The 23,761-nt window shown below is 36.4% G+C and overlaps 1 protein-coding gene across 1 annotated transcript in view; it reads left to right on the forward strand.

The window, feature by feature from the left end:
• Nucleotides 1-23,761, forward strand: part of LOC150102708 (neurexin 1-like) — a 144,502-nt gene that overhangs the window by 89,813 nt on the left and 30,928 nt on the right. The window contains exons 4-8 of the mRNA XM_090398723.1: nucleotides 2,828-2,986; nucleotides 6,271-6,423; nucleotides 13,045-13,342; nucleotides 13,427-13,762; nucleotides 18,183-18,400. Coding sequence (XP_090254849.1) covers nucleotides 2,828-2,986; nucleotides 6,271-6,423; nucleotides 13,045-13,342; nucleotides 13,427-13,762; nucleotides 18,183-18,400 — 1,164 coding nt within the window. The remainder of the gene's footprint in view (nucleotides 1-2,827; nucleotides 2,987-6,270; nucleotides 6,424-13,044; nucleotides 13,343-13,426; nucleotides 13,763-18,182; nucleotides 18,401-23,761) is intronic.

The raw sequence follows: 23,761 nt of genomic DNA on the forward strand, positions 1-23,761 counted from the left end.
TCCATCATAGCTTTTACTCTAGCGTCAAACGGAACTCTATTTACAAATCTCGGAGGGATTTCGCATTTCTGTCTTCTTAGTTATGTATTAACTACTCTCTCGAAATAGCTGTAAAGATCATAATGTTTGGCAAATTAATAAGATCTTAAAAACTCTTATTGAAATCTCCCGTTTTTTTTTTTTTCATTTTGAGCAGTTCAGTATATTCCTCAGCACTCTGAAAACAACTTCAGCAGATTGGTTGGTTTCATTTATTGGTAAGCCATATTATATTCTGAAGTCTGTATTCGATCTTTTCTTCAGAAATGGATTACTTTCCTTAATAAAACTATGACATTAACATTACAAGATGAACTCGTTTATTTTATTTTTCTCTCCAGAAGATTCTGGAATTAAATTCAGTACATTACTTCATGAAAATATTATTTTCATTCTTTGAATAAAATAAACTTTTTGCTGATGAATATCCCTAATATGTGTGTGTGTGTGAGAGAGAGAGAGAGAGAGAAAGAGAGAGATGTCATCTAACTCCAACGGATGCCAGCAGTATTCCTTTTCTTTTAGTTTGTAACACTGAAATGGAGGTAAGTATGATTCTTTAATAAGAATTATTAGGATAGGGCTGACGGCATTATTCTGTCAAAATTAAGTTTATGTAAACCAATTGCTTGCCTGTAATAAGTGAAAGAAAAACTAATACATCAAAGGAAGAAGCAGAAGAAGAAAAAGATGAAGGAAACCTAGTAATTACATTTTTAAAACTTAATCTGTAAGGTTGAAGAAAAGAAGGACATCTTTATGGGTAAAGATTTGACAGTTTCTTTAATAAAATATTATTACTTAAGACTGTTCTCTTTGAGATTAACAGAACTTATTTATTTGATTATGTCTTCATATTATTTCTTCTTACTTGTACTCTTTTTGTTCTGAATAAACAAGAAGAGTACAATTAATATTCTTAGCATTGAAGAAATGTATTTTATATGATAGGATAATGTTTTCGAGTCCATTTATTTGGATTTTTTAAATCTCTTTTCTTTCAACTTGAAGTAATTTAGCAAATTATGAACGATTCTTGCAGGTTGATATTTTCATAATTCTTCACTTTCTCTGTTCTGTTTCATTTCTCAAGTTCTAGGATTCACAATCCTTGTAAATCATTAACGTCTTTCTCGTTCACTCTTACCTGAGCGTCACAAACACATAACAACGCAACAATAAAAAAAAAGTAATAATAATAAATAGAAAGCGGACATTTCTAGTAATTAAAATCGATCTTAGTCTTGACTACAAAGGGATGAGCTATGGAAGCATTTCACGATGATATACTGTTTCTTTATTATTGCTTTATCGCTCTTATTCGGATACTTATGACCATAAGATGTTCACAAATATCGATGACAATAATGTCCAGTGAAGAATCAGCAAATAACGAATATGGGAGGAAACAAAAAAGTTCGAGATAAATTACATGTTAGTTTTATTGAGATTGTCATGGAAATTTTGACCTGAATTACAAAATAAGTATTGATGTTTGAATAAAGAACCATTTTCCGATATTAAAGTTTGCAATATTGGAAGAACATCAACTTAAAGCTTTTCGAGTAATAATATGACAAATACGAGTGAAATATTCTGTGTAAATTTGGACATGTTAGCCCACTGGTCACACTGTGTGGCGTCTGATGCGAGCCAATGCTTGTTTCATAGCGATTTTTATGAATCCAAAGGTACAGAGCAATGTACATATAACATTTTGTTTTAAAACTGGAAAAATATATATGCAGACATAAACTTTACTGAAAATATCATATGAATGCTGTTTTTGGACTTCTTACACAAGTTCTGGAGTTGTTCAGTCAGTTTAGGAAGATTTAGACCGTATGAAAACAGCTAACTTACATTCAGTTTAAAAGTCCTTAGGTCTGCCTTCACGTTCCTAGACGGGATGCGAACACCGTGTCTATTCAGCAAAAAGGGCATGTTCGTTACCAACTGTGTTACAGGTGCTCTATGGAGTCACTGAGGTCATTAAGCGAAATTCAATGAAGGAAACTTTAATCATTCCGAAAATGAATTTTTATAAATATTTTAGCGATGTCTGAAATGATAGGCAAATTTTATTTGCTGGAGCAGAGTCTTATTTGAAGGAAATTAACGGTGACTTGGAACACCATTAATTCTTTGTGTAACTCTGATATTTTTTTGAACAGCAGACCACGTGTAGCATTCCAATGTGAATCATATTTCTATCTGAGCTACTCTGTACAAATCCAAATTCATCCTATCTTAAATGTTATTTACAGATTTGCCCATGAACATTCGAATCCAATATTGCCATTATTCTGCCCATCTAGAGTAGTGCTGTAGTTCAACCTCATTCTATATGCAAGATTGTTACGTCGTCATAGTAACGAACTGCCAAAAGTTTTGGAAGAAGTTTTCTTAAAAAGTTGCTAGTTATAATAATAAAGAAGCGTTTTCAAATATTCTCTAACTATTCTCTCCTGTAGCTGCTAAAACTGTTTAGAATAAGGCTACTGTTTTGACAGGAATGCTCGATTTCGCCAATTGATCGCCGCAAAATAAATAAAATATATACTTAAGTTGTGATCAATGAATTAAAGTGAAAATCTACTAGCATTACATGGTTTTCTTCAGCAAATTTGATTCCCACTGATGGACGTTATTTCCATAACTTAATGTGGATATTTACCTTCTTCACACTTCTATCTTCCTTTTAGCTTTTGACGTTGTGTGCACTAAGTGTGTGCAAACTGTCTAAAATTCCTCGTGATATTAAACTCCCCCCCATATATTTTGCTAGTTTTCGATTACCGTCGACGGAGTGTATACCGAGAGGGGATCCACAGCTGGCACGTTTTCTCTTCTATCCAGCAGCGTGATGTTTGTTGGGGGAAGTATACAGACTGCGAGCTACCCTGGATCTCGATCCCGGAATAACTTCGTTGGATGTATTCGAAAGGTATGATGTTTTCAAAACTCACTGCACTGTCTGCTTTAAACACTCTCTCTAGAGAGGCATTTAGGTGTTTGTCAGTACATGTAGCTGTGAAGGCTTATGGCTTATGTAGTAGTTGCAGTAGGCACGCTTGTTTTTGCATAGTCCTCATCTTAAGATAAAATAAGTAATAGTTGTGAGGCGCTAAAGAAATCTCACTCTTCTCCGACCTAATACAAATGGTAATGCAATAAATAGTCTAGAAATGGACTGTACTTTTTTTCTCGTTAGACACGTTTCCCTAAATTCTATACATACCTTCTATTAGTTTCTAAATTCAGTTTGGACTGCCTCCTATGAAATTTCAATTGTGAAAGTTTATTGAAACTCAAAATAATGTGTTTTTGTGCCTCTTCTCTTCTCCCGAAGGATTCTTGAAAACTTCTCTATTGGTGTGCAGCACAGATAGGTAGCTGTAGATGGTGAATGCTTCTGTTGTCTTACACAACGCTCAAGCAGATTCTATAAGTATCCTTTAGGATTCAGTTTTAGGATTATGGGAGCTAGAATGTTTTAAAGCTGACAGTGACATCCTCGAATTGAGAATGGTGAAATCCTTCACACAGAAAATCGCCTGAAATTATCATTAGCTTTCTGCACCGGAAAGCAACATGGTTTTCATGAAGTTATCCAATTACACAGTGATTTACTATACTATACATCATCCTACAATTATTCAATTTTGCACCGTCTGCACAATGAGAATTTTATGACAACGTGCGTTGTTAATCTCCTTCACTTAACTACGAATATATTCTGTGGAAATCCTAGCATCGTCGAGTTTTATTATGTCGCTTTTACTGTGGCTACAGTTTATCTTTGTCTCTTATTTATGCCCTCAGCTTTCATCCCATAAACATGCTTTACCAGCCAGCAAAACACATGCAATTAATACATAATACACGAGCCTCATATCCTTAATTGCTTCCGCAATAATTGAAAACAATCCAACCCAACTCTTATTTATACTCTCTCTCTCTCTCTCTTCCCAGTGATGCAAACTACGATTTAACTGAAGTCATACTTGTGGAGGGGATTGAGAAAGCATGATGCTCTTATAAGGAGGACATGTATCCATCATGATAATAGGTCTTAAAATATCCAAACATTTTCTTAGAAAATTTGTAAATATTTGTATGAGAAATACAACCGTTGAGCAGTTTAAAATCTTTGTCTACCAAGGGTAGACAGGTATAGGAAAATGACTTGTTCTGTTAGAGAACTAGATTATTAAAAAACTTTTGAAGGCAAAAGTTTGTGTGTGAGGGTGAATTAGACTATTTGGAATCGGACTTGACTTGGAGGAAGGATAGTCCAGAAGTCCGGGAAAGCGAGTGATGTGATATCTAAGGATGATTCCTCCACCATATACAAACGCAGGCGACAACTTACTCTGTTGATTGAGGGTTACCAGTTGGTGAACGATTTGTTTTTTTCTTCGTGTGCTCCCATGGATAATGTTCCATCGCTGCTGCTACTTTATAAAACCTTTCCTTGTCATTTTCTGAAAACCAGCTTCTGTTTCATTCTTATTCTGAGTTAGATAGATCTCAGTCGTGAGATTTGTTTTAAGGATTGCTTCCATTTGATGCTTATAAACCGAACACAAACTACTGTCCACCTTTATTTGAGACAGATACGTGGATTGGTAGTCATTGGGAGAAAGTATCTGGTCATAAAACAGCCTCACTCACTATCAGCTACTGCAGGAAGTCTGAAAATGGAGCGACTTCACATCATCCTTTCTCAGTTGCAGCCAATTTGAAGAACCTTATACAATCGTCTACAGCGCTGATGTTTTATGTGGCCACATCGGATCCTTTCGAGCATATCAATACGCTTTCACTCAGAATTTTGAATTTTTATAAACAAATCAAAAAAAATGTACAGTTATATTTCTAGACAAGATAACATTATCTGACAATTTTACTGTTTTAGGCCAAAAAAGAGTAAGTTCTCTTGATAGCCAGATATGTACAATTTTTATCAATATAAATTGATAACTGATGATGTGTATTAAATATTTACGAGAGCTCAGGCAAACCAAAAACGGCGCCCTTTGAAATAAAAGTCGTATCAGCTGCAGTATGCAGTCGATACGGTATGTGGCGAGGTTTTTATGTGTGAAGAATTTCTTGATTTTTCATCTGATACTAAAGGCCATCTATTCATCCCTGTCTACTCACAGATAAAGAGCTTTTTTGACTTCCACTACTCTTAATGCTGGTACTCTAATCTTTGCGAATTTTATTGCAACAAGTGATATTTGAAGGGAAAGTGCCGGTCTGACTGGGTGTGAAATTTGGTTTGCTTCAGCTTGGGAGTATGCGCTGGAGTTTTCATAATAATCATTGTAAAGTATGGAGAATTTCGTGGTTGGGTAGAACATCACATACTAGTACGCATGGCACTAATATATTTCTTTGGGCATATAAATACCTAGTCAGATCGCTGAGACAAGTATCGAGCCGTCAGCTGTAAAGCTCATTACGAAAGAGGAATAAAAATTCAGGTTACGAGAGAATGGAATTATCACTGATGACAAGGTCCACAAGAAGAAGGAACTCACTAATGTTGCACAATTCCAAGTTGTCCTGCACTATGCACAATGCTGCCACAAAGGAAACATAATGCTCTGTGCCCAGTTTCCGTGCTGTCCACCTGCAATAATGATTGCAATATCTTCGGCTAAAAATGGAATGGCGTTCTGAGCATGAAGTAGAACTACGTCAAAATTTTCCATGTCGGCCATAGTTCTGATACCCACTCTGCACTCGCTGTCTTATACGGCAGAGCCTATAAGTCTGCATTCCATCATCTGCCAATCTGGATTTAATAATCAGTGTAAATGTGGGTTGTATTGTTTGAATTGTTCCGCTAGTCTGCTCTGAATGGTGGGTGTGTTTACATTCCCCGTAGGTGCATTTATCGGTGTCTCGTACATAGTTGCGCTCTACCTAACCACGAAAGCGTTGCCAGTACTTTCTCTTCCATCTCTAGTCTTAATGCTAAATGCAAATAGTTATCTGATTTCAGTAATTGATTGGTTCGTTTATTAATTGTTTAGTTATAATAAGCTTGTTTATCGTCTAGTGGTTTTTTTTCCTAACTTAGATGCGCATGCATTCACTCATTTTAAAATTCTTAGTCCTTTTCCCACACTGAGTTATACGTAGTTATTTATCTTCTCTTCCTTTGCTTTGCAGTCATTTGATTGAATGCAATTCGGTGAACTGTCTTTGTTCCAGGTAGAATTTTTAGCGGATAGCCTTTCTTTGAACATAATAGAGCTTGCCAGAACAGGGAGTAAGTTAATTCGACAGAACGGGAATCTTCAGTTTCTTTGTCAAGAAGTTGAAGCAGCAGATCCAGTTACTTTCACCACCAAGGAATCCTTCCTGGTAAGTCTCATTTTTGCATGAAGTATATACTGTATCTTCTAGATGTATTTTGAATGCATACTGGAATCATATCTGTATGATCTTCTTTTGTATTATGTAATATTGCTATATATAGTCACTTTTAGATTGTTAATAACTGTAAGTAATGTTCTATTTTAGTAACGATAAATCGTTACTAAATAGAACATTTGTATCCACCTCGGAATATGTTCCTTCTTTTTTTTTTTTCGATACTAAAAATGCCTGTAGGCTGTGATTATACTTCCTTTAACAACTAAAGGGATTTCCTTTGCTGGCACTGTACCATTACTGGATTGAAAAGTACATACACATATTATCTCCATAAACAGAGATTGATATCGTTGTAAAGACGAATCCTGGTAATTGAAACGGAATTCTTATCCAACACCACTCTGTCTTCATGGTGATCTTTTCCAAATGGTAATTGCAGATAGGGATTTCTGGATATCCCAGATTCGAATTCTTAAAGCAACAAAAAATTCAGGATTCAGGATCAAAAAATATCCAAGCTTTATGAGTTGGTTCTCCTTTAGCAGAATAAAATCCATTCGGGCGAAAATAAATTGTCTCTGATTAATTCGTCAATTATTGCCTACCCATGTTGCAAGCATACAAACTTTAGTTCTGAAATATGACTCTAAGCTGATGTGTCTCAAGTATCCATTGTGTTCATTCTGCTTTCAAGTGCATTGAAAGCAGAATGAATCACCTACTAAAGTGGTGATTGAAAAGTAGGTGCTAATTTATCTTTTCCAAGATTTCACTCTCCTTAAAGTGAAATGAAAAAGATCTTTATAAAATCCTTACCTAAGAATCCAGAGAAGAGAAAGAAGAAATTAATTAATTAAAAGCTGTACTTATGCTTTGCATATCATGCTCCGAGATCGTAGAAAGTTCACGTATTAATGTATTATATCTGCATGTATTCGTCTGAAACCATACATAGCCTGCTTGGAATTTTTTTAAGTGTCTGAGACTGCTTTGCCATAGTTGTGATGCCAATACTGAATTCTGTTGAATATCGTTTTACTATCCAAGAATACTCAGGGGTAGAGTATTCTTGGATACCTGTAAAGGCATTAAGGACCGGAAAATGCCTTTGCTCATCTATTCATTCAGTACTCGACTTCCTGATGAAGGTTGGTTACTGACTGATATACATGTTCCGATTCACAGTTTTATTTTCGTTTTGTAGGCTTCTGTGAATAAAGGACATATTAGAACTAATTAATTATTAATTGTTTTTGTTTGAATTTCACCCGCGATTGGTTAGAGGTGGGGAGGAGTTAGGTAATCCAGAAACTGTCCTGAACAATAAACATAGAAATCTGTCTGGCTACTCCAGACTTTCGTTGAACAAGACGATGGTGGTAATCTCACCCTGAACTATGAAAATCATCTCCTACCTAAAGACATTAAGAAACATCCATGTCCTTAGTGACATTTGAACCCACGGCTTGTCGGTCGAACAACAGAGACGCTATTAATCAGCCAGCCAGGCTAGCCATAATAACATCATGTCATGCTTTTAATCATGAATCATTTGTAAGCGTTTGAATATTGCTCACTAAGTAGACAAATAAATTTCGTATAATATAACACATTTAATTTATGAGATTTTCTTTTCTTAAAAGTTATTAAGCTGCCTTTTGTAAATTAATGCTTCAATCCATAAAAAACGGGAGATATATCTCAAATTATCAATATTGAATTGTAACTTTTGTTTAACGATATTTATCCGTCTTGCACAGTATAATATCCAAAAGGTGAATTTATTTCCTGTTCCTTCTCTTTTTTTCAATCAACTGATAGTAATGTTTAGCCTGTTTTATTTTCCCGATCTTATCAATTGGGCATTTGACACACGTAATTCCTTAGTTTCTTGTAAAATCTTGCAGGCATTTTAAAAACTTGAAAAGAGAACTCTGCTGTAGTTCGTGAATGCGAAACAGCTCTTTAAACTCAGCTTCCTTGAGTATATAGTGATCAAGAGTCACTACGTATTGAAACTATTTTACGTCACGTTTGACATGCACGGTGACTCGAACAACACTGCCCTGTCTTCCTTGAGTCGGTGTCGTTTTGTGTCATTGTTTCTTTGAGCGGAACACGTGTTTAAGTGTCGAAGATTTTGTAGCTTGAGGGCTTGTGTTAGCTAGTCGTTCAGACCGCAGACACGTATACACACACGATGTGCCACAACAGAAGTTTCTAGAAAATTTTCTCAATATTCCCCGTTTACTGAAACTGGATCAGATGCTGATGAGCCAAAATTCGGAAGTCTGTTAACAGAAAAAGATATAAAACAGCTACTTCGAAATAAAGCAAACCAAAATTTATCCCAGTTCTGAGCTCAACTTTTATTCACGCTGAAGCACAAATATGCGAATATGCAATCGATATTTCTAAATTACGTCCATTACATTAAGATTATATGCAGAAATAAAATAATTATATTTTTGTAAAGACTCCTGAGTTACATTCAAATCACTCATAATCCATCGCGTCCAAATCACCATGATCAAATGTTATGCGTATATACTAACCGCATAGTACTTTACTGCGCAGTATTCGAGAAAAACGGGGAATATCTATAATTTGTTCAACGCATATTGTAATATTAAGTTTTTTTAACAATAATATTTCACCATGTTTCATTATTAATAATGAAGTAATCAACGATCTTCATTGCCGATGTACCTTTAAATCAAACTTTATACGAACAATTGTCTGTATCGCGTTAGTAGTAATTAAGGTGCTGCTCATTAACGTCCCCATTTATTACTCTCTACAAAATATTCCATAGATTTGAGAATTTATTAATAAGTTAAAATGACTTTTGTTTTCTGCAGTTCATAAACTTAGCGTCACAAGAATCGCTTCTGCCTTCAGTAGAAAACAAGCTCTTGAGACTTCTCTGATCATGTGCATGGTTTATTTCTTCTTCCATTGATTTTTTTATTTTTAGTTTGTTGCAATCGGCTTTATTTCCTGGAGTCTGATTTTCCTTCTATTGTGTGGTGGCAGTTTCTGTCCTTCTCGTTCCCACCGTCTTTTGATGTCTCAATTACATTAACACTGACTCTCCCCTCTCCTCTTACCTTGCACCGTAGGCCTGCATTTTCTGTTTCTACTTTCTTTCTCTTTAAGTCTGTATCTCGTTTCTGTGTTGGTTCATCACTTTTAACACTTCCCAAAGACTTTGGATTAAATTCACACAATCCAGCAACACATTCTATTCTTAGCCTCCAGTCTCAGTTACTTGCTTCCCTGATCGAATTTTTCTCAGCATCCCATGTTTTGTTTCTTCAGCCTTTCCAATTTGTTCTTTGCATCTTGCGGTCCCTTTCTTTATTTTTAACTCCTATTATTCGTTAGACGCTTGTTCTGTTTCTCCACACCAAAGATTTTTCTCTCCTGATAATGGTCTAACTGGGAATAAGTTAACAAAAAGCAGGGCAGTTTCTCAGCACGAAAATTCACCGCAGTGTTTATTGAACTAATAGTTATGTATAATTTAAGAAAATCTACCGTCCTTTTATTTCTGTTAACCGAACATCCCAGTTGTAAAGATACTTCTTTTCTTAATAGTGCATTAATTTTATTTATTTCTAACATTGAATTGAAAGAAGTTGTTCTTTTGTGTTAGAGAAATACGACAGAAGAGTCACTGGTTTGTTTTCTTTGATAATTATAATTAATCCCTACACTTTTATATTTTTATAAATTCATTCGTAACAGTTACGCCTAAACTAATTTCGAAATAATCTTATTTCAGAAATGATAATGTTTTATGGATAGAACTGTATTAAAATCTGTCAGCTGCAAACATAAACATATTTATCTACTATATACGAATTTCATCGCAAGCGTGATACCGTCAGCACAATCCTGCTTATTGGAAGATTAAAATGAAAAGTTCCATGTTTACTGTCTAAAATAGGATCTTCGAATTATTTAACCCTTACTGAGTTAGCCCATGGGAATAATGTACTATATGTTTACACACACAAACACATTTACATTGCATCGTGCGTCCTTGACTAAGTTTCATGTTTGGATTCTAGAGTAGGGTTTTTAGACTATGCAATAAATTAATAAAACTATAAACAAAATCCTTAGCCCACCCACGGTCTGAATGCACTTTAGGTTTACGAAAACCTTTAATCGGTGGAAGCCACAAAAAAAAAAAAAAATTCATAGCACATTTTTGTAAAGAGAAAATTCTGACTCTATTTCACAACAGCAGGCGCAGTCTTAACTATCATCATCATTATTATTATTCTGTATATCTAAATATTAGTTTGCATATCGGCTATCCTCCCTTATCGCAAAAAAAAAAAAAAAATCTTCACTCTCTGTTGCTGTTGTGGTTCGTCTTGCGACATGTTTTCAAGGGAAAATCTCATGAAAGCATGAAGACTGGAAAGTCGCCAAGAATTTTAAAATATCCCAAGACAATACGACGATATGTCTATAGAGTATATAATACCATTCTACACCAGACAAGGGGGGGAGGGGATGCGAACACATTCCTACAAAAGTCACAAAACTAAAAGTCTATACAGGGTGGTTCAAAATTCCCCGTATCAACTTTGAGGGGAGGTAGAGAACATCAAAATCAACCATATTCACATAGGAAACCATGACCGGAAAGTCTCACCTGGTGGCGCTGTTCGCCAGAGCTCCAGGTGAGCAATTGGGACTTCCTCATTCAAGCTTTCGACGTCATACGAAGAACATGCGTCGTTTTACGAACGCTGAGATGGCAGACATGCACCTCGTTTACCATATTATGTATCCAACTACTATTGAACTGTTCAGTTACGCCTAAAAGTATTTTTACACTACTTACTGCCTTGTGTTATTTCTGTATCTTTGTGTCCCTGTTAGTACCTTCCGGTGGCGTTTTCGGCCATGCTTTCCTATGTGAATATGGTTGATTTTGATGTTCTCTACCTCCCCTCAAAGTCTGTACGTGGAATTTTGAACCACCCTGTAGAAATCAAAACTTCAGAAAACCTGACTATGTTACCTAGGTAGATAAAAACAAATTCGTCAGGGTTCCCTTTGTTGTCGTGAGGAATATTGAAATAGGTAGTCTTCTGCACCCGATGGTTTAAGAATTTCCCACAAAACTGAAAACATCTCGCGCATCATCGCGTAGTAGAGAGTTATTGGGTAATGTATGGAGTCTTGCAGGTCGTGCTTATCTCCCCTTTAACATCTACATATGCATGAAATTAAGTTACCCCTTATAAGCAAGATATTCCAATTCGCAGATGATACAGCTATGGTATCGACCGTAACGATGTAAGCATTGTCCAAGTAAACATAAAATACCGCATTCATCTGGTCTTTGACTAGCGTAACTTAATCTTCATCCACGTAAACTCCAATAAGACAAAAATGAATGATATTCAGAAATCTTCAGAACCAGCAAGTTGGCAATAAGCAATTAACGATCAAACATTCGTTGTCCTACACGCAAAAAAAACACATATAAGTAAAACCACCCATAACTTAGGTTTAAACAATGCGATACCTTGGCATTTACTGTAATTCCGACTTGAACGCGAATGCCATATAAAGCAGCTCTAAAACAAACTGCCGGGAACAAAAAGCTTAGCTCCTTGCAGAAAAGCACTAATCTATAAGTCATATGAAAAGCCCAAACGATCATCGTTACAAAATGATAACACTGATCTTTTGGGATCAAGAGATGATCTTTATTCGCAAAGCAGCGACCGTACATAAGATACTAACAACATGAATACTTATTCGCTTCATTTATTCTAAAAGTCTACTTTGATGTTAGCTGCAAAATAACCAGAGGTGTTCATATAGCAAGACCTCATACAACTAACTATGTTACCAATAAACACAGCAATTACCCCTAAAAATCCGCTCGGAGTTTCTATTTTACAAATTTATTAAACCGCCATATAAAAACAAGAAAAAATGTTTTCAAATAGCTTTGCAGACTCCTAAAAATGGTATACTGCTGTGAATGACAGAATTCTTTTCAATGGGGTAATTCTTTCTCATTCGAATAATTATTTTCTCAACATTCATAATAAAACAGATTAAATGCAGTGAACTGCTGAAAGGACTTTACAGTTCAATAGTGCATAATCGCATTCATTCCTAGATGTGAGTGCGTGTTAAGTGGAAAACCAGTCTTATAGCCAATATGTTTTTTTTTTCTTTAAGCACTTATTTATGTGAAAACTGATTAAGGCTTCCTTCAGTCAGTATTTATAGCATCGTTGCAGTGGTAGCTTTTAATACGTGGAAGTTATAAAATTGTTAGAGAAATCAACGCATTGCTACAAATGGAAGAAATAACAAATAACCTGCGTGTATGGGGGTAGGGTGGGGTTTCAAGATTTTTTTAGTGATGGAAGGGATAAGATGGCTGATAACAACACTGATGCATTTCCTTCCAAAATGCATCAGTGAATGTCGTGAATGGAGGAATTTAATGTATTCAAAGAACCGTGGATAAGAAAATAAAAGATAAATATATCTCATATTATCTGTTATTGGAAATATTATTACAAAATTAATAATACGTCGATGTTTTGCTACATTCTGTAGGCTTTACCAGGTTGGGAAACAGCTCGCAGTGGAACTATTTCCTTCAAGATTAGAACAAATGAACCGAATGGGGTGCTTATGTACAACACCGGAGCCACAAGTCAAGGGGATTTCTTTGCCTTCGAGTTATTAGATGGTCATGTGTTTCTACTGCTAAACCTTGGTTCTGGAGCAGTCAAAGTGAAAGCTACTACGAGACGCGTCGACGATGGTCAGTGGCATTCCGTGTCCCTTCGAAGAACAGGGAAGTCTGGAAGAGTAACAGTAGACGAGTCTGCTGTTGACTTCACAACACCAGGTAATTTTTCCTCAAACATTCCCCACATGGGTTATAATGACTTCGCACCTTTTCTTCTGAGTTTATACTTTTTTTTTCCCGTAGGTAACTCCAACCAGCTGGACTTAGAAGGACCCTTGTACATCGGCGGAGTGGGAACAAGTGCTCAAGGGGTAATGGTACCCAGTGAGCTATGGTCAGGTAGTCTTCGTTATGGGTATGTCGGCTGCATGCGAGATCTGGTGGTCAATGGTAGAGTAGTGGACATTGCAACGTACGCTCAGAAGCAAGATTCTGGAAGTATTCGTCCGGCGTGTCACACATCTCCTGCACAATGTGATAGTCAGCCTTGTCTTAATGGAGGCCTTTGTATCGAAGGCTGGAATCACTTCATCTGTGATTGTTCCCATACCAGTTTCTCAGGGCCTGTTTGTGCTAAAGGTAATACTATTTTTTACCTGAAGTTCTCGTTGCATGATATTTATCAAAACTATTAGATTTAATGCACCACTGAAGTAAACTCTCAACTCTTTTGAGTTTACTTCATTTTTGTAACTATCTTTTGTAACTTCGAAAATGTCACGATACGATGGATACTTGGGAGTTATTTACTTTTTCATGGCTTTCAATGATTATTAGAGAAAAATGTTAAAATTTCTACTACTTGTGCTTGAAGATAAAAGAAGCAAAATAAATCAGAAAGTCAAAATGTTCAATAGTGATATAATCATTACACTGATTAGGTCATTGCGCTGTCGTTATTAATAAGCATTCTTGGTGACTTTCCTTATTGGTTAAAGAGGAGAGCTGATCTTTATGACAATTATTAAAATCTTTTGTAATAATATATAAACATCTATGGATGAATTACATTTTCTTTTTAAATTTAAGCCATTAACAGTTATTTTGACATAATACATTATAAAAACATACAATCTGACATGTATGTGGAAGAACATAATAGTTGCTGTAGGACAATATTATCTATTTACACGAGAATGACAGCTGATTAATGTTCGCACTGTTAAGCCCAAAGTTCTTTCTTCTCCCTTTCTTTGGGGGGATGATGTCACTTCTATGCTGGAAAGTGGACTATGATGCAGTCGCTTTGCTCAGCCAGGAGTTGATTCCGTGGATTCCAGTCTCGGTGGAAAAGATCTAAGGTGTTGTTTTGCCTGTGGTGGTGATGCTCGTGTAGGATCCGACTTCTCACCTTTTGTTTGAAGGCTGCAAGGAGTTGGTCAGCTACCTCTCTCTGTGAAGTTGCTGTGCTGTCTGATCTTGTATGTCGAGGTAGAAGCTGTATATTACCGCTTTAGCGGTGATGAAGAGGTAATTGCAGAAGGAATGATTTTTTGACTCTGCATGGACAAGATTGAAATACTCCTCTTTTGTATGAAGACTACCACAGGTGAGAGCTGCCGTTTCTCGAGACAAACTGATTAATCGGGTATTGACTGGGCATTCCAAATAGATATGCCGGACTGTTCCTGATCGGTAGCAGAAAAGGCAGTTATCTGAGACATCTGAGTTAAATTTTCGTAATATAGTTGGAGTGGGTAATACATTGTGTCACATTCTCCACTGAATTTCTGCGTCAGGTTTGATGGCTCTTGTGCATAGGTCCCATTGAAATGGTGTTTGATGAGATGATGCAGGATTTTCCAATAAAGTTCTTTGGTTCGACTGTTATGTTAGAGTGCTGTAGATTTTGTTGGTGTTTCTGGGTGTAAGTTTCTCCCATGAATTATTAGTTTTAATCAGAAAGATAGACACCGGATCTTCTGAGTGAGGAGGGCTAAGCCCCTCTTGCGTTATGCTATCAGGCATAGCGGCTTGAAAAGCGGCCTTTACAGTGTGCATCTGCTCAGCCTGATTCCCGTATTCCAGGTTTTCAAGCGATTTTGGAAAGCGCCAGGTGAGGCTCGGAGAAAGAATGTCACACCCAAGATCCTCACGCCTCGCTAGCTCCATAGAGGAAAGAAAATCTCTTTCTGAGTGATCGGGTTTCTTACCACTGTGTTGTGGAAGATGAGTTCCATGAGGATTTCAGGAAGGGATGCTGTCTTCACTGTGTGCTGGATGTTTAGCTTCCATCTTCGAAGGGAATCTTTGTAGAAGTTTGTTAGATTCGCTGGCACATGCGCTGTTGTCATTCTTAAGGTTATGGAGAGAGAGAGAGACCTCTAGTGGCAGAAGTAAAAATATATTCAGTGGTGCATTTGGGTGCTTTTTCCTGTTGTAAGGTATTAAGGAGAAATCGAGTGCGGAACGTTGTTATCCTGTTGTCAATGGAGGTCAAGTTTTGTCCTCCATCTTTGAGAGAAGAACATAGCTTGGAGTAGAAAAGCCAGTTTGTTTTGTTCCATATGAATCGATTGATGGTTGACTTTATTTTTTTGATGAATTGCACTGGTGGCGTGAGAATCTTTAGTGTATGCCAAAGGACACTGGTGGCTATTTGGTTAACGATTATTGTTCTCCCTCTTGTGGAGGCAGAGGCTGGTATTGCTGCCCACTTTCCCAGTACTTGCTTGAAACGTTTAGTTAATGTTTCCCAGTTCTTATCCGCATAAGAGGGCGTGTTTCCTAGGTAAATCCCCAGGTATTTGTTTCCTTCTGTGGACCAGTGACCAGACATTAGGGAATCGGTTCGGATTTTCCATTTTCCACACCACAGTCCTGTGGTTTTATGTGCGTTTAGTTTGGCTCCTGAGGTTGCTTGGTATTGTTGGTATGCTGTTTGTATGTTATGGAAATCCTCTTCTTTGCGGGCTATAATTGTAACATCATCAACATATGCTATCAGGGTTATGGTTTGGTAGGAAAGTTTAGGACTGGATGCCCTAAGCAGCATACAACATCTTAATAGAATGAATGATGCCTGAGCCAAAGCCGAAAGCTTTCAAGCAGCTGAATAGGTATAGGTGTTCAATGCGGTCGAAAGCTTTTTCTTGGTCTAGCGTTACAAGACCCATTGTTTCACTGTTGTTGTTGTTGGCTATGCTTATGAGATCCCTTATGAGGCGTAAGTTTTCGTGGATAGATCGTTCAGGGATAGAATAGCTCTGATGCCTATTTATTATTTCGTTCAGAGCTGGTTTAAGTTTGTTGGCAATGGCTTTTGATATTATTTTACAGTCGGTGTTTATGATGGAGATGGGTCTCCAGTTCCCTAATCTCGTCTCCTTTCTTTGGAATAAGTTTAATAACAGATGTTGTCATATTGAGTGCGAAGCCATTGGTTTTGACGTCCACATATATTCTGTAGAGGATATGTCCAAGCTGTTCCCAGAAGGACTGGTAATATTCATTTGTGAGCCCGTCTATGCCAGGAGATTTTTCTTTAGGTAAGGAGGTGCAGGCAGTTGTCAAATCATGTAGTGTGATGGGGAGTTCTGTGTTACGCCTAGTTGCTGGTGAGAGTCTTTTCACATCAGAGAGAATTATATTCGTGGCATCCAAAGATGTTGAGTTTGCTTGGTATAAATTTTTGTAGTAATTCAAGGTATATAAGAGGATTTCGTCATGATTTTCTGATGTTTCCCTATCTGTTGTTATAGCAGATATAGTGGTGCACTCTTGTTGGCGTTTTTCCAGTGAGAAGAAATACTTTTTGGTTGCTTCTGCGAAGTTAATGTGTTTGCGTCGTGCTCTTATTAGTGCTCCTCTTGCAGAGTGGTCTATGCGTGAGCGTATGGCGACAGATAGATAGATGATGAACCGTCTATTTTTCTTCCCAAGCATCCATGTCCACGGCGGAGTTCAAACTGACAGCAGCATGTTGGCTGGAAAGTGGACACGCTAACCAGTCTGACCGCCCAAAGAACATGGACCTTACTCGGTCTTGGATTATATAGTGGAATATATGCTCCACTAACGAAACTAAGAAAATAGTTTTCTTTTCAATACATCCTTTCTACACTTATCAGAAAATCTATTTTCGAAACCTATTATGGATGCAGATAACTTGATACATGGAACTTCTTGTTCAGTCAACAATATATATCATTAGAATATTTCAACCTCTGATATAAACTAAATATCTTATTATTATAAATTTCTATTTACGAATAAAAAAGAAAGATTTTCCTCCTAGCATCCAATTAGATAAGTAGGAGGCCAGTAGAAAATGAAAGCTCCACATATCTAATTCGTTTTCTTTTGAGCTGTGTATGTCTACATTACCACTGATAAGTATTCGCACTGTTAGTTCAATAGTCAGTATTTAAAATAATTATTTTAATATCTTTGCTTAGTAACGGGTATATTCCACTTTCTTAGAAACCAATATTGTATGAAACATCGATTCTCAAAGCACCAGCTACTACTTGATGCCCTTAAAAGTAACAAAATTAGCTTTTGAATTTCCAAATTACTTCCCTTTCCTTCATTACAATACTTGGCAATCACACCGCTCTATAATTTCTGAGCAATCTTTACACGACTCATTCTTCGGTATTTGAACAGCTTATTTCTCTCTCTCTTTTATCCACATTACTGTATACAACGTTCATTAACACATTGGCAGGTAAACGCCCCGCCGTTATTGATTACTGGGTAGCTTTAGTTGGCATGTCTGGTCAAGTTCTCACGGTCTCATACTGACTCCTACAAACAGGAATAGATCTAAAGTATACTTGTCCAGAGTGGGGGGGGGGGAACATAAAGATATCGAATCATCTCTCCCTCTCTAAGATAACAGCTGCATCATTTCTCTTTCTTAGTGTCTCTAAGGACTGAAAACTGCCTCGTAATATCGTAAGCAGATAATTACACCTCTCATTATGCAAATTCTCTTTGTTATTTTTAAGAAGTATATATATTAGACTTTTGTGAAAATTGTAGTCTTATATTGCAGATGCCACAACTCTCAGTTTTGACGGAGGTCAGTACATGAAGATTCTAGTGCCAGAGGGTTCCAATACTCAAGCCGAGGACATAAAGTTACGATTCCGTACCACCAGACCTAGTGGCTTACTTCTTGCTACAACATCAGATAAGTCCTCTACCCATCTAGTTCTCGCCTTGGAATCTGGAAGAGCCAAAGTGGTCCTCAATCTAGGAGATGGCAACAAGGTAAGTGGTCAACCAAAGGGTTCATGAATTCATAATGAAGAAACGAACTATGGATTTGGATGCGTTTCAAATAGTAGGCCACGAAGGTTATTTAAACGATTACAAAGCCAACAGATCACAAGCGATGTTTGAGGGATTTAGTTACCCGAATAGTTCTATGAGGATCTCAGCGCGATTATAAATACTTCTTTGCGAGAATTTTTAATGGAAAAGTCGTGTGCTCAGGGCTTAATATTTCCGCGTTTTTTTTCTTTTGTAACAGATATATAAATCTCTTTATAAACAGAACTCGCAGCACAGTTGAAAGAAGGACAATTTCCGTTTAGCCAAAACATCTGGACTTACTCCCATCTTGGACAAAAAGAAATATTCATGTACTGTTCAGCTGGCAGTAAGATTTTCCCTTAAAACAGACAAAATGACCAGAAATCAATCGAACTTGACACCCATAATTACTTGTCCTAATCTTAATCATGTGGACTTCTAAAAAGCAATAGAAGTCCACATGATTAAGATCAGGGAAGGCTTGATTGTAGTTGTAATTTTGTGTTGATTTCTATGCAGTCATAATCCTATTTAAGAATATGACTGTATAGATAAATGCCAAAACTAGGACGAACATCTTGCTGTGGTTTCTACCACTGTTAGATAATCAAATCGCTGAAAGAAAATTTCATATAACAATTCATCTAGTCATAGCTTATTGATGCATTTAGAAATTTGCACTTAAAATTCAGACTTTTTCTCGATTAAAAAATAAAAATAGTAATCTCTTAGTAACATTTTTTTTTATTGTAATATTATCAGCGCCTTTCACATTTAACTGAAATGGAATGATATTACAAACCTTCGGAGTTGGTTGAGGTGCGAAAAACCCGCTTATAAGGCAGTTGGTACATAAGCGTTCGAATAAAGTATTATAATTTCTAGACTTTAAATATTTACTTCGTTATGTTTTCAGTGTTCACTCACATATAAGTTACAAAATTTAATTTTCCTTCTTCAATCCTTGATGATGAGAATGACAACAGAGCGATCCGATTCCTCTCGTCTTATAATCTTCATTAACAGTAAAATGAATGAAGCCGAATGATCGTTCGTTCTCTGTTTTCTATTTTAGATTACCTAAACCGTTACCATGGTAGCGACTGATAGCCTTTCATTGACAATTACCTATTTAAGTCTCTAAATTTCTTTTGGTTTCTTTGTCTCATGTGATATTGCCAACTAGAAACTGCGATCTGCTACGTAACAGCAATCATAGAAGTTTCAGCCGTCCCTTCTTGTATTACACATACACGGTCATTATTGAAATGAAAATCCTCTCTTTAATAGCATCCAACTTCGGAAATTCTATTATTTAGAACTTATAAAGTAATTATTAACGTCAAGAATTTAATGATTTATTATTATCATTGAAAGGATTAGGCTTTCCCTTAGGACAAATCTTTGAGCATTCATAAAAATGCAATTATTCGAGCCATTCTAAAAAAGGCGAAAAAGGCTTTCTTTGTAAATGATAAAAATTTTATAGGCTGTAGTTATTGAAAGAATAAAGTTGTTTCCGCATAGAGATAGTGTAACACGATTAATACACTGCTTTCCATTCATGTATAGCGGAATCCTGACACAACAGCGTGACTTTGGGGAGGGAATCCCCATGCATTGTATTTCAATTAAATATATAAAAATAAATAATAGTATAGCGCTGTTTTAAACATGCGCAGTATATATTATTGTAATAACCACTTCATATGTGGATGGATTAGAAATCTTTTATTATCGTACTCATCCATCCATCGTGTTCAGGGATCTTCCTGTAAATCTTTCCTTGTCAATTCTATTTGTAAGTACTTGTTTCATTAACTGGTCATCTGCTCTCCAAACGTAAACCAACTTTTGTTATTTATTATAAAATATAAGATGTTGGGTCTTTGAAACATATTACGTAGTTATTCATTGTGTCTTTGTTCAGTATTTTGATTGTAAGATGGTCCAAATATTTTTCTCAGTGCTTTTCTTTTAAATGCGATAAGTTTCCTATTATCTCCCTTTGTTGGTTGACCCTGTTTCGCAACCGTAGGTTAATATCTGTCATAGATAGTTTAGATAGAGTTGTACTTTGGGTTTTCTTGATACTATTCTAGACTACAGGAGTTGAAAATCGCAATATATCCACGATTGGCCCTCACAGTTCTCTCCTCTATCTCGTGATGCATATCACTGGGGCTATTAATGTTAGCTCCCAGATAGTTAAAATTATCCACTTGCTCAACGATATAATTATTAGCAACCAAGTAGAATCTATCTTGATAGTTCCTTGAAACTCACATATATCTTTTCCGGGTTTGTGACAAGACCGATAGACTTACTTGCCCTGATTAAATTACACCCTCTGTCCAAAACGAAACCGAACTTTTCGAAAATAGAAGAAACTAGTGGCACCGCTTGTTGTATCTTTTTGTTGTCGAAAGCGGCAACCTTCATTAGTGATGTGTCAACTGTTTATGATATTTGTTTCATTAGTTATAGTGCCAAGAGTGATAGTGTGTTTTGACGAACGGTCGGTCGTCACGATATTCATGCTGTACGCGACGAATTCTCGCTATAAATCGCTTCAAAACTTTGAGATAAAACTCACCCTTGGCCATTTGGCCAGGGGGGACGAATTCTTTGTGGATAATGCCCTTGAAATCATAGAAAAAAATCAGCATTGTCTTTACTTTTGACTTCTCCAAGCGACTTTTTTTCGGATGCCCCTCTTCTGGTGGTCTCCACTGGCACTTTGTTTCGGGCTCATACTAAAAACACCACGTTTCATCACCAATAACGATCTTTTCAAGGAAGTTTGAGTCCTTGCGAGCGGTTTTAATGAGGTCCTTGCAGTGTTCAATTCGATACATTTTTTGGTCGTCGGTCAACTTGTGGAGAACAAATCGCGAATTCAATTTACGAAGGCCCAAACTCTCGGTTAAAATGTTGTGCACAGCTGATTTTGGAATCCCCAATTCATCTTCAGTCAATGTTACGGACGATTTCGGGTTTTCTTTGAAGAACTCACGCACTTTTTTGGATGTTAACTTCTCTCAGTCCAGTTTTTGGACGCCCTTTCGTCGTCCTTGAAATCGTTAAACCACTCATAAACTTAAGTACGGGATAAGCATTCATGACCGTATGCTTTTTGAAGAATTTGATGCGTTTCGGTAAAACATTTACCAAGTTTAACACAAAGGTCAATCGCAGCTCTCTGTTTGACCTTTCGTCAAAACACACTGTCACTCTTGGCACTATAACTCTGCTTCTAATAAAACAAATATCATAAACAGTTGACACAACACTAATGAAGGTTGCCTCTTTCGACAACAAAAAATACAACAGGTGGCGCCACTAGCTTCTTCTATTTTCGAAAAGTTGGGTTTCTTTTTGGACAGAGGGTGTAGATGTAGTTTATATAACGTTCTCTCCAAGTATAATAATATCATCAGCATAAACCAACAGGTTGTTGTTCCCATTAATTTCCACCCTCTGTTCGGTTAGGTCTCTAATGACCTTTTTTAAGTACTAGATTGAACAAAGTTTTATTTCAAAACTTGAAGGTACGTTTTCTGGAGGAAATGTACCTTGCAGAGCGTGTGGTGGTTACAAAGCCTTATCATATTTATATACTAATGTGGTATTCTAAAAAGTCTCATTCCATCCCACAGTTTTCAATGTTACGGATGATTTCGGGTTTTCTTTGAAGAACTCACGCACTTTTTTGGATGTTAACTTCTCTCAGTCCAGTTTTTGGACGCCCTTTCGTCGTCCTTGAAATCGTTAAACCACTCATAAACTTAAGTACGGGATAAGCATTCATGACCGTATGCTTTTTGAAGAATTTGATGCGTTTCGGTAAAACATTTACCAAGTTTAACACAAAGGTCAATCGCAGCTCTCTGTTTGACCTTTCGTCAAAACACACTGTCACTCTTGGCACTATAACTCTGCTTCTAATAAAACAAATATCATAAACAGTTGATACAACACTAATGAAGGTTGCCTCTTTCGACAACAAAAAATACAACAGGTGGCGCCACTAGCTTCTATTTTCGAAAAGTTGGGTTTCTTTTTGGACAGAGGGTGTAGATGTAGTTTATATAACCTTCTCTCCAAGTATAATAATATCATCAGCATAAACCAACAGGTTGTTGTTCCCATTAATTTCCACCCTCTGTTCGGTTAGGTCTCTAATGACCGTGTTTAAGTACTAGATTGAACAAAGTTTTATTTCAAAACTTGAAGGTACGTTTTCTGGAGGAAATGTACCTTGCAGAGCGTGTGGAGGTTACAAAGCCTTATCATATTTATATACTACTGTGGTATTCTAAAAAGTCTCATTCCATCCCACAGTCCATTTTGACGTATACCGTCATATGCTTTTTTATAGTTCCACAAATGCTAGATGTAATTCTTTATGAAATTCATGATGTTTTTGTAATAGTTATGGGAGCGTGAAAATATGATCAGTTATCAATTTTCCCTTGCACTGAAGAGCCTATACATTAATTCTTTTCCGTATCAGTGTAGACTAATTTGTAGCAAGTGTCCGAGAGAAAGAGAGAGAGAGAGAGAGACCTCATTAGCTACTGGTTATGATAGTCTCCTTAAAAATATAGGACACAGTATGACTGTATTCTTTTTTGTCATATCATCTTGACGAATTCACAAATCTCGATTGTTAAGAGTGTTCATCAAATTTTTTAGAAGTTCAGCTGTAATTTTATTTTCATCGGGTGCCTTATTATTTTTAATGCTTTAATAATATTCTCAACTTTAATCAGAGATGGCTCATCATTTGTGGGTGCTTCCACATTTTCTTCTAAATATTGTACCGCTGGTGTAAGGTTTCCGTCTGGTGGTGATGATGGTGACTTGTTTAGTATTTAATTACCCAAGAGAAAGAAATTGTTGAATTCTTCAACAATTTCTTTCTCTTGGGTAATTAAATCTCCTTGGTTGTTAGTCAGTATTCGAGTTTGTGGTTTATATCCTCTTTTAAATATCCCACTGTGTCTAATGAATCTCTGAGTTATTTGTATTATTTTCCATTTCTTCAATTATTTTTTTCTCCGCGCAATATTTTATTAGTTAAATTTATTCAGGTTCTATAATTCTCAATATTTTCTGGTGATGGGTTCTGTGGCATTTTAATCTAATCTTATTACTTTTCTTTACAAACATTATTATGTTTCTTTCCGTTTGTGAACCGAAGGATTTCTTCTTCACAATGGGTAATAATATGTTTGATTTGAGTCCATTTATTTTCTGTTTCTCTCAGGTGTAGGAGAGTCTGAATATCGTATTTGCTGCTTTATCTTTTCT

Source organism: Typopeltis vanoorti, chromosome 10, assembly GCF_054136105.1.
Source record: "Typopeltis vanoorti isolate ZY-2024b chromosome 10, IOZ_Tvanoo_1.0, whole genome shotgun sequence".
NCBI classification, from domain to species: Eukaryota; Metazoa; Arthropoda; class Arachnida; order Uropygi; family Thelyphonidae; genus Typopeltis; species Typopeltis vanoorti.